This window comes from Orussus abietinus, unplaced genomic scaffold (genome assembly GCF_000612105.2).
Source record: "Orussus abietinus isolate OABI.00-Male unplaced genomic scaffold, Oabi_2.0 scaffold10, whole genome shotgun sequence".
Taxonomy (NCBI): Eukaryota; Metazoa; Arthropoda; class Insecta; order Hymenoptera; family Orussidae; genus Orussus; species Orussus abietinus.
Window position 1 is genome coordinate 1,210,457 of NW_019396009.1, and position 11,581 is coordinate 1,222,037.

At 36.4% G+C, this 11,581-nt stretch overlaps 2 protein-coding genes across 4 annotated transcripts; one reads left to right on the top strand and one right to left on the bottom strand.

Annotated features, from left to right (window-relative positions):
* Window positions 1–1,993: 1,993 nt before the first annotated feature.
* Window positions 1,994–9,221, bottom strand: LOC105699878 (lysine-specific demethylase 7A). 3 transcript variants are annotated; one of them, XM_012425272.1, is made up of 12 exons: window positions 9,091–9,221; window positions 8,594–8,679; window positions 8,226–8,504; window positions 8,013–8,154; window positions 7,483–7,932; window positions 7,200–7,401; window positions 6,350–7,119; window positions 6,022–6,072; window positions 5,518–5,693; window positions 5,219–5,421; window positions 4,679–4,862; window positions 1,994–4,519 (listed from the first exon to the last, which is right to left on the bottom strand). In XM_012425272.1, exons 1-12 carry the CDS (start codon window positions 9,186–9,188, stop codon window positions 4,440–4,442), a joined length of 2,721 nt encoding a protein of 906 aa, XP_012280695.1. In that variant the 5' UTR covers window positions 9,189–9,221; the 3' UTR covers window positions 1,994–4,439. The 3 variants fall into 3 exon arrangements, with proteins under 3 accessions (XP_012280695.1, XP_012280694.1, XP_012280692.1); XM_012425271.1 differs by having other exon boundaries at window positions 5,518–5,723; XM_012425269.1 differs by having other exon boundaries at window positions 5,518–5,726.
* A 420-nt stretch (window positions 9,222–9,641) lies between these two features.
* Window positions 9,642–10,657, top strand: LOC105699648 (probable small nuclear ribonucleoprotein Sm D2). The gene is made up of 3 exons (XM_012424791.1): window positions 9,642–9,760; window positions 10,142–10,397; window positions 10,475–10,657. Coding segments are annotated over exons 1-3 (363 nt in total). The 5' UTR covers window positions 9,642–9,758; the 3' UTR covers window positions 10,580–10,657.
* Window positions 10,658–11,581: the final 924 nt, after the last annotated feature.

Here is an 11,581-nt window from a genome sequence, read left to right on the forward strand (position 1 = left end):
GACGCGCCGCTGACCGGTAGCGCCGCGCGGCGACCCGCGCCGAAATTATCGGAATCCGCGCGCCTCGTTTCTCTGCGTTCACGCCGCATCACGCAATCTTGCCAATTCGAGTCGTTTAAATTTGCGAATTTTTCGAGGGAATGACTATTCCTCTAGATGATCGCAGCGCCAACTGGTGGACGGAGGAAAGGCCAGTGCATGGTTCGCGATTTCGATTGGCTGATGTTATTAAACATTTGGCGATCATTGACCCATGTCGCAGGCTGGACAGCCAATCGCACGGCACCATTCTTTCTACCATAATGAATTATTAATGAAGAAAAGCGATATCAAGTATTAATATTCTCTTGATATTGCTCGATATCCTTAGGAGCGTCTCGCAATACGTGTATTAAGTCGACAGTTCTCCTTGAAAATAGAGTTAATAAAGAAAAGGGAAAATGTATAAGATGTTTATGAATGTAAATCATTTAGGCGTTCGTGATAAAATTGTTTTTATTACAGACTTTTATGATTTGTCTACAAGAAAAATGATTGTTAACTTTCCTTGAAAGATTGTACTTCGAAGCTAAACTAAGAAATGTTCGCTGTAGAGAGAAGAGCGTCAATAAATTGTGTCACACATTCCAGCTTTCCCTGTTAATTTTTCATGAAGTCGCCAAAGAGAACAAAGTCAGTGGAATGTAAACCGAATGGCAGAACAATGTGAATTGTTATTGGATGCGTAACGCTAACATAGGATCACCGAATGAATGTTTATTACGTTTTGAGTGTTGAATTCTATGTCGCAAACATTTACTGGATTACAGGCTACCTTAGATGAAATGAAAGAAACAAGAGTAAATGTCCAGACTATTGATCCTTTTGAAAGTATATAGATTTTAGAATTATAACGTTTTGTATGTAATAGCACCTGGTCTTTTGCATTACTATGGAACTTCTTGGATAACATACTAAAATTCTTCAAAATGCTATTGAAATTTCGACATATCACAGTTATAAGTTGTATTCACAAATTTGATCACTGGTCGAGCTAACCACAGTGAACTTTCATTTAAACTCGTAATACCTCGCAAATCGTTTTGTACCTATTAATGAATACATTTTAAACTTTATCAAATGCCGATTATATTCGAGGCAATGAGCTCTAATTAGATGTGTTGTACAATTATATATTTCATAGTTGGACAATCGCATTTATTTACAAAAAGTGGAAATGTCAAATGATTCGGGCAACAAATAATTCCTTTTCCGTGATAGATTTGTTGAGACTCGGAGGTAAAACATTTGGAAAATCCGATGTATGTAAAAGAAAGTATAATATTAGGACATTTAGCACTTCCACTCCACGCATACGTCCAGATTGGAAATTCATATGACCTGTTTAAGATCCCATATGTTAAACGTCTTAAGTACCAAAATTGTATTTACCAGCTGATTTAACAGCCCACACAGAAATAAAGCTTGTCTATGAAAAATGATTTTAATGGGACTTATGTCGTTTAACACTATCAAGTCCACGTATATTTCAAAGTAGTTCGAGTAATCGCGTTATTTATTAGCTGACGATACGATGAGACGGTAGATTCATTAACGTTACGCCGTTGTAGAAAACTGTTACTACACGCTTAGTCACATTTAATACTCGACAACATCAAAATAACAATAGAATAAATACATTTGCAGAACTTGGAGCACTAACTAACGAAATGAAGAAAATTGTCTGTAAAAAAATATATGTATATATATGTATATATGTATACGTATGTATATTTGTATAGTTATACTCTTAAATCCACGCAAGTAATATCCGCTTGATGTACGTACACCGTAAATCGACGGTACGTGTAGGATGTAAGAGTCGTCCGATATAAATGCACGACATTCATGAGTTATGGAAATTTTGTAATATGACGATTGTTTAACAATAAAAAAAAAAAATTAGAAAATTTAATTAAATGAGTAGGTGCAAGTTAAAAACACATTCAGCCGATCCGACATATTCTTTCGTTGTTTATGCGTACAATTGTTAAATGTACAGTGTAACGTTGTTCAATGTATTCTGTAATTTTCTTAATTTACGGAAATTCGCGTAAAGTTGTATGTAAGAAAAGTGCCAATGTGGTAAAAACAGCACGAATAAATGAAGTCTGTTGTCAGGAAAAAATGCATATCCATATTCTGTAAAAAAGAGCTCGAAAAGTTTTTAAAAGTTTCCACGAAAAAACGAAGTTAACTATTTATACGTCGACAAAAGTTATCGAGTGTCTACTAATAGATTCACGTCGGCGTGGCTATATTTTACTCGGAGCCCCGCGTGATCTAATTATTAAAAAATAATAACTGCAATAGTAAGAGCGATACGCGCTTCACAACCTTTTTCTTTATATTAAGTTTCTGTGTGTATGTGTGTGTGTATTTATATTTATATTTATTATATATATATTTTTTTGTATATTTAAACGCGTAAAATTATTCAATAGTTCTACTCGAAATAAATTGCAACGTATCGAACGAATGCGGAGAAGCTTTCTTCGCCATGTCACATCGCGAATATAAAATCTCACATTCTCAACGCATTCCTCGTTAATGTACATGTACTGCACAGTACTGTTGATGACAATGATATTAAGACTATCTCGACTACTCGGAGCTTTCATGACCTATTATAAATAGCGTAAATTACTCGTACGAAGCGTAAGAAGCGCAACGTGTAAATGGAGTAATAAACCGATTTTTAATAAGTTAGGACTTTCAAAGTAAAAAAAAGAAGAAGATTCAATCCACGTCTAAATTTCCTAAAATATATTAGTGCCTCCAGTAACGTGAGTGAAACGCACAAAACATGCCTACGACTATGATTTACACCAGATAAGTTATGTACAATTTAATTAAAGAATGAAAAGAGACTAATTACAAAAACCCATATATTCGGATTTAAAGTCTCGAAAATAAAGGTATAATTTCTACAGCCTCTCTACAGCCTACGGACAACTTAACAGATTTCTTACGTTTCACTACAGCATGGCATTCTTGGAGTTCGTTTCAACAAACTGTTGAGTTTACAAGTTAGCAATTATCAGTTACACGTAATATAGCTAAAGCATTAAGTAGTCGTAAATAAAATTAAACCTTTCTTAGAAATGGAACTAGCAGAGAATTACTAATTCTTTTTTTTTTATAGTGTGTTTGCAATAAAATGATAACATCTTCGATTGTAAAATTAAACTTAAGTGCTGCGTATGTTATATAGTGAGAGTAAGTGGATCAAATTTAACCAGTAAATGTGCCATCATCGAAAACAAAGTCAACTGCTTATACCGAATACATTTTTTCTGACTTTTAACTTGAAAACTGAGTTTCCTGATACGCACTCCTTGAAGTATATTTGAAAGCGATAAATAATTATTCGTGAGATTCCATCACCAGAGAACCGCCCTTTAATTTATTACGCTTTTAACCAAACCCATAGTGTCCAGTGAAACCGGGGATAACATCTTTTGACACGACAGCTAATCAATCTCCTCTGTCAGCCTATCTTCTATTAGTTTATTCAATTAGGGCAGTGTGAAATAGCCAGGAAAATTTTTGCGTGATTATACCACCGTATTAATAGTATCGCTACGTAATAAGTAAAGCATCCAAAACAAAGTGTCCAGGGTTAAGGAAGGACGAGTCGTCAGCGTTGCAATTATTAACCCAGCAAATATATATATATATATCTTACTCTTCGAGCGACTGTAATACAGTATTTAAAAATCAAGGTTTTAGGGTGATGTAACACATTTCACACGGCCTTAATATATCGTTAAAATTCTTATACGATAAAGACAACTGGCTTATTTCAAGTAACATTATCATCTCAGCTTAGCTGTGCATTATATGCATAAATTTGCATTTCCTCTATTTTTTAAAGTTTCCCTGATTCTCAAGACACCATGGAACCATGCAACGATTGTGAGGATTATAAATTAAGTGGAAAGGCCTTATACTCCTTTCGATCGATACTACATCCGACCCAGGAGATGCAACTATAATTCGTAGTATAGTTAAAAAAAAAAAGCAGCTGGAACTTGAAAATTGCTAGGTTACAGTAACGTGTGCTTTTTTATAAAATTTAATTGCGACAGGTGCGTGTTTCACGCAAAACTCCCTGTACCGTCAGTCAATCGGAATACTGAGCTGTTTGATTGCCACACGTCGTGCCATTGGCAAACGTATATGACACGAGTAATAAATAGAAATTATTTTATAAAAAAAAGACTTTCTCTACACCTTAGAAATTACTTATCCACTCGGGCAGCTCTCCGCGAACGAATTAGTCGGTAATACGGTATATTTACACTGTAATGTACACCTATTACATACTGTTCTTTATACAGATTCGAGTGATGTATCCTTTCTTAATTTGTTCTTTCCTCCTTACCCCGTTAAAATGATTAATGCATCATTTTGTGAAGTTTCAAGATCTTTCCCAACCGCTGCTTCGCCGTTTTCATACCTTTTTTCGGTTTGCGTTCTGAAAATGGTCGCGGAACACTTTAATATATTCACCAGCAACAGTGGGCATCTCGTTCACGAGTCTTCATTTTTACAAACCGTTAGACGTTTTGCAAAATCTACGTTTACAAGCGTAAAACGGGAAGTGAGTCATGTATAACCATTTTATAGGACTTACCGACTGGAACAGGTGCAGCAAGTTTTGCTTTAACATCCTTTAGCCTATTTGGACTTGTTAGGATCGATCCGTATCCGCCCGTGCTTTTAACAATGTTATCAACTGGTACAGCTGCCGTAGCAACAGGAGATGCCAATGGTGGATTCTTCTGCTTGCGTTTGTTGTACGTCCTCTTCGCTGAACACTGTTTTTGGACATAATGTCAAAGTATTATTTGGAGGGAACTTTATGCCAGATATTCGCAACATCGTAATATAGGGGCAATCGTTAATTCTGATAACGAAAATTGACATTTTAAGGTAAATTCATCAGACTAAAAAAATATGTTGTAGATTTTATAAATTAAAATGCATGGTAAGGCATGGCCTTACCAATATTTTCTTGGAAACGTTATCCGAGTCAAGATCTGCGCAGTCTTCCTGCCATGGGTCCAAGTAAGCAGGAAAATAATATAATCATGGCATTTGTACGGTGCACAATTATTATCAAGATCGTGTCTTTTGTACAATACGAGCGTCTGAATATGCTGAGAAAACTCACAGGTTGCTTAGCTCGTTTAGCTGCAGCCGCTTCGAGTCCCTTTTCAACCGAAGTCTTTTTCGTCCCTTCACGAGCGGGTCTGTTTGTTTTTGGAAGAAGAGGTCCTACCCTGGCCTTAGGATTCCAAGCTTCGTCGACGCGTCTTTTTCCTCGAGGCTTAAATATATACTCCTCCTCATCCGATGCATCCAAAGCTGGATATACTATTGAAATAAATTGCAAAGCCATTAGAGTTGCGTCTAATACCATACCACGGTAACTTCGAATCATTACCATCGCATAAACAACACAAGGCTTACTAAAATCGTCATCCTGATGAACCTTGTCAATGTTTTCTATCAGCTGATCGTCTTCGTCTTCCGAATCTGACTTGACAGATTTAGCAGACTTCGTTGGACTGTCCGATGTTGTTGAGTAGCATTGTTCACTGAAGGACAGCATCCCAGCAATTGCCTCTCTTGTCGACGGTGAGTCCCTGCCAGAACTGGCCGTTTTCAATTTATAACTACTAAGACATCAAGAAAGCAAAACACAACTGTGAAATCAGCCTAAAATAAGGATAACTTAACGTTTCATGAAGTGAAGTCTAGAAAATTAAGTATATGAATAATGTGCTTTACAACATTTGAAGCTAAGATGTATATTTTGAATGATCTTACAACAGCATAGGTTTGCGAATTGCCACTGCTATCCATGTACAGAATAAAATGGCAGAAATGCAAAGCCAAGGCACGCAATATAAGAAGCTCAGCATATTTTAATATCACAACATTTTCAACAATTATATGGTTTGTCTTGCTTACCCTGTAGGTGGAGGAACTGGTTGGGTGAAAGGTGGCACCACCGTTGGAGGCCTAAAAAATGCATAGATTATTGCTTCTACGTAGGAATGTCGTCAGGTTTTAATTGCCAAATTAAATCCTAGAAAAATTTATTAGTAATATGGTTTGAATATTTTTTAGAATGACTGCATATCTCTAAGTACATTTCTTGCAGTGTTTCTTGCAAAACTTTAAATTCTAAGGAACAAAAATCAAAGGGTTTACAAAAAATTATAGTTATATTACTATAAATTATAGTTAGCTAATTCCATTAATTCTAATTGAAAATTATCAAGTGGCAAAAACATACGGAATTTCTAGACGTTGTGCCGCAGTACCCAATGTGTAAGCTGATGCTTTCAATAATTCTTCGATGCCATTTTTAGGTACGTCGCTCAAAACATCGATGTCACCTTTAAAGTCTTTTTTGAATTTCTTCTGCGCAGGTGATTTAGAAGTTTTCTTTCTTTTCGGAGACTCGTCTATAGTGAAACCTCCATAATCACTCTCGTTACTTCCATCATGGAAATCATAAATTGAGGTTTGTTTCCACGTAAATTCTTTTGGCGTTTCAACACTGTGATCGATAGAAAAGTTACTACAATTGTTTATATTATCATTCGTACTTCTAACCACTTCGTTGTCTCCAAGTTTGAATCTAATAACGGTAGGACTTTGCTTTCCAGGTTTTGACACACGTTTGTTTTCAACGGCCGTTTCTTTCGGAAGAGCACACGTTCTGACATAAGGATACATGACTGGTTTTGGCAATGTTAATTTCAATGGAGGACGGTTCGTGTTTACAGATAAAGGATCACTAGGTGTCGTAAAGAGTTCCTGTTTTATAGGTTCATTTAATGTTGCTTTGAATGGATTATCTGGCATTTTATCGGCAACATCATAGTCCACGAAATCTTTGTTTACGGGTTTCTTTTTTTTTCGTTTACTTTCTCGTTCAGGTTTTGGTGGATTTAGAGATATTAAGTATCTCTCTGCATGTCGAATCTCCTTGCTAAAATCCTTCAGTAACTTCTGGCTGTTAATGGTGTTTGGTATTTGACTGCGACTTATCATATTGTACTGAAAATAAACAATGCAATTAACTTAATGTTGGTAATCAGATTATAGAAATTATGGGAAAAAATATTGTTTAGACTTACATCTTTATCCGTATTCCATTGCTTTAAAATACTGAGTAGTGCTTTAACTCCTTGGAGAAAATAGGAAGGACATTTTTTCTCCTCATTGTTTAATTCCTTGAGTTCTTTGAGTAATTTCTTTGCAGCAAACCAATTAATTGTTTCAAAGCCAGGATATTGAAATTTGGCAGGAGTCTTCATTTTTCTCTCCAGTTCGTACACCCTAAAAATCATCGCATATATTCGCAGATTCATCCAAAAGAATATGCATACTAATGTTTCCGAACAATAGACTATGACTCACTGTATTTGCATAGGAATGTTAAGACTGTGTACAAAGTTACCACCGAAGACCAGTGAGTCGATGGGTGTTAGGACAGCATGGATCCATCCTGTCGGTATCATCATAGTTTGGCCCTGTTTAATGACGCATTTGTAGCATGCGTCAGCCTGGTCTCCAAAGAAAGTTTCACTCTGGGTCGAACTGCACATCCAGTGTTGATACAATTGCAAATTGGCCGGCGATGGCTTAATAAGATAAAACACTTTCTCTCCGCGTAATACATGATACCACACAGATGTTCCGCCAAAATCAACATGAAAGTCTGTGAAACTATCTTTGACACCCATTAGGCAGTACTTTTGCACTTCAGGCCGTTTCAATTCACTATCCTCAGGCCATTCACGTGGCCAGACCGAATTTACCCAATCAAGTTTGCGCGCGATATAAGGCGCTTCGACCATTGGTGAAAGACTGCAACGTTTATTTGTCAGTTTATATGTATAACTCTTAAGAACATCTAAAGCCATAAATGGCATGTTAATATAATGTACCCAGTATTAGTAAATTCAAGACTTATGACATTTAGAACCCTCGTTCTGGAAGGATCGTTGTAATACTCAACAAAATCTCTAAGTCTCATTCGTATATTACTCTGTCGTGTGACATCGATTACATCCATTTCTCGATCTCCACCTGAAATTATAAATAATTTCCAAATGAACGGTTAAAGATAACTAAATGTCATTTTTTAGTTATAATCTTACCAATGTAGCTTTCCACATCGTAAACACTAAAATTTGAAGGTGGTACAGTCATGTCAAGTCCATCCCTGCCATTGATAATGATTGGAGTTTCAAACCCATGGGTTTGTAGATATTGTAAGGTTAGTTGTTGACCTCTAACTTGTTTAACGACTTCATCTGCTTTAGGAAAATGCCGAGATTTTAATTCTCTTATAAACACTGGAGTTCCTGTCTGCACAGCTTTTCTGTCCGCATCGATTTCAGAGTAATCGTGTCGATGCCAATTCATCCTGGCCTTCACTAAGAAAAACATTACAAAATATATTTTATAATCCAGGTATCTACGCATTATATACTAATCAATGAAATTAACAACGATAACAACTTACTGAGAGATGGGCCGCATGCGGTCTCACAACGTGGACAATGATATTTATCAAGGTCTATCGACATATACTCCTTCACTGCCACGCATCTGTGTCACAGGAAAAAGTGTCCATCATGAAAGATAAATTAAATATCGATACATTACGTTCGGAAATCTGGGATAATCAACTTCTTTCTTGCTTTTTTATGTTAGCACATCAGTCCATATTGTACCAACTCTGTTTAAGAATGAAACGGCCAACGACGTCTATAGGTTATGTTGACAACAACAAAACTGTTCTACTGCCCCTCGTGCATTCATTTAAACACGTATACTTTCTGAATGAATGGAGGGTGATCAGAAGAAACTTTTACGGAAGCGCAAAGCATTGAAAAATACAACTGCATCAATTTAAACTTAAAAATTGTCGGTGACCGTTTGTCCAGGCTTTGTACTGAGAAACGACCTAATTCAGCAGCGGCGATTTTCGCGCATTCAATTTACGATAACAACACTTACCCCCCATGATACCACTCTTTACATATGTCACATTGTATCATAAATTGTTCAGTATCGTATGAATGACCGCACAAACAATACGTAATTGGTAACTCCATTTTTTTCCAGTGGACACTGAGGAACGCATTGGCGTGTCACTCGAAATCGTATAGGCGTCGGTCGAGTCAAAATGGCGTCCACGGCGTCGCCGGGCGTTTTCCATTAGACGACATTGGTCAGAAATAAAGAGTTGCAGAGCAGGGGGTCTATTATGTAAAGCAAATTGAGCGAAAATGTGAAAAATGAGCAGTCCAAATATTACTAGACGGGAAGTGCTAGTGATCTCGTTCTTTCCTATAGCGAATACGTAATTCGGCGCATAAACCCACTTGAGATGAAAGTGCGATTATGGAATTTTACCGTATCGCGGAGCATGGGAGAGTTGGGTCACCGTGGGGGGTACGTTTGTCAGCCGTCGACATTCTCCATCGAGGGCAGCACAGTACCGATCGCGTGATCCTACCCGTGAGCAATCTCCCAACTCATCTCTGTCATATTCCGTGTCAGTCCGTCTCTTGTCTATGGTCGTGTTATATTCAAGTTGTAAGCAAAGGTGTATTCTTCGCTACTGGTTGAATTTAAGAATATATTAAAGAAGTTTCTAGCGCAGTTAATAATATTTTATTAATATGTAAGTAATGAGTATCTTTTGCAATTTTTTAATACACTATAAGTACGATTTAATTACATAGTCTTATTAGTTGGACTTTTCAAAACATAACCTTTGTTGTGTTTTGGTTGTATTTCATTATCATTCTATTCCGAATATTGTAAGAATCTGAACAAGTTTGCAATTATTGGACTGTTGTATAATTTCTGTCGTTACTTTAAAATGATTAATTTCGTTAATTCCTGATGGAAGAAATGTTTTATTTTTCTGTTGCGAAACATTGGACACTGTATCGTCTACATCATCATCATCTACATTCTTTATTTCTGCATCCAATCGCAAGAGTTGCTTACAATACACATCGGTTGCTACACTCTTTTAATGTTTCCTTCATTATCTCAGGTCGTCGTTAACAAAACCCAAGTCTGAAATGACGCCGGAAGAACTCGCAAAGAGAGAAGAGGAAGAATTTAACACAGGACCCCTTTCCGTCTTAACCCAATCCGTGAAGAATAATACACAAGTGCTGATTAATTGTAGAAATAATAAGAAATTATTGGGACGAGTTAAAGCATTTGACAGGCATTGTAATATGGTTCTGGAAAATGTTAAAGAAATGTGGACGGAACTTCCACGTACAGGGAAAGGAAAGAAAAAGGTTAGAAATATTTCCATGCTTATTAAAATTCTTCCAAATGATGAATTAGTTGTTATTGGCCGATTATTTAATTTCAGGCCAAGCCGGTAAATAAGGACAGATTTATTTCAAAGATGTTCCTTCGAGGTGATTCGGTCATCTTGGTTCTAAGAAATCCATTGGCGACCGTAACGGGAAAGTAACCTGTTTTTCATTTCTCCATTATTTCACTTTACACAAAACTATGACTTAAAATAAATTTTATAATTTAAGCTACAAAATTATGTTTACTAATGTTTTTGTATAATCATCCAGCCCAGGACTGATCCTTCCACTGATAACCACATTAACAGACAGTTCGTAGGAAATATTTTATTAATCAACAACTACAAAATACACCGTACTTAATCGCGTAATCAGACCATAATAATTATAACAGGACTAAGTGACGCGATTGAAGTTCAAGCCGAAAACAAACTCGGAAAGTTGAGCGCCTAAGTAAAAAAATATTTTCGCAAAGTCGTGAGTCTCGATTCGAATCAGTCTGTTAACGACTTTTGCGATCGTTTAAAGAAACGTGCTCGATCGTCCGCGAGAAATAGCACGAAACCTTGTTTGCCGACTTAAAGGATCCCAATTAAATATCAGATAAACATATGCACATGTACATGTATAACCTTACAGGGGCTAATTCTCGATAACATTCATAATATATTATGCATTTTTTTACAATAAATAATTGACTAGAAATAAATGTCGTGGTTCGTAAATAAATACACTTAACTTACAAGTAGTCTTTGGATCTTCGCTTAATGGAAGAGCTTCCACATTGGGACTGCGCTATCAGGGCAGGAACGATATATTATATTTATATATATGACAAATCCTAATCTACTACACGACGCGATTAAATGTATTTGGTCTTATGAGGGTGTAACGAGATTTACGGTTTACCCAATTAATACCGTTACTATCGTCACGTCAGATTTTTCATCTCGAGATGCACCGGTCGCATTATTCAACGTGACACCACGCTTGAGATGTAATTGTAAATTGCACAGAATCTTTACACTGTGTACAGGGGGATATGAAATCAAACTTTTAGGTCATAAACTTATACTTTTAACCTTGCGTTAGCTAAAATCACGATTTATCATTCTCTAAAGATATTAACGTTTGATCCAATTCAAGACTGAGTGTGCGCG

Bases quoted from the DNA above. Each gene is read 5' to 3' on its own strand.
- LOC105699878 (XM_012425269.1), bottom strand. From the start codon at position 9,188: ATGGAGTTACCAATTACGTATTGTTTGTGCGGTCATTCATACGATACT. The intron at 8,505-8,593 runs GTAAGTTGTTAT...TGTTTTTCTTAG, and splicing joins CGCATGCGGCCCATCTCTCA to TGAAGGCCAGGATGAATTGG. The intron at 5,727-6,021 runs GTAAGCAAGACA...TTGATGTCTTAG, and splicing joins CCAGTTCCTCCACCTACAGG to TAGTTATAAATTGAAAACGG.
- LOC105699648 (XM_012424791.1), top strand. The intron at 10,398-10,474 runs GTTAGAAATATT...ATTTAATTTCAG, and splicing joins CAGGGAAAGGAAAGAAAAAG to GCCAAGCCGGTAAATAAGGA.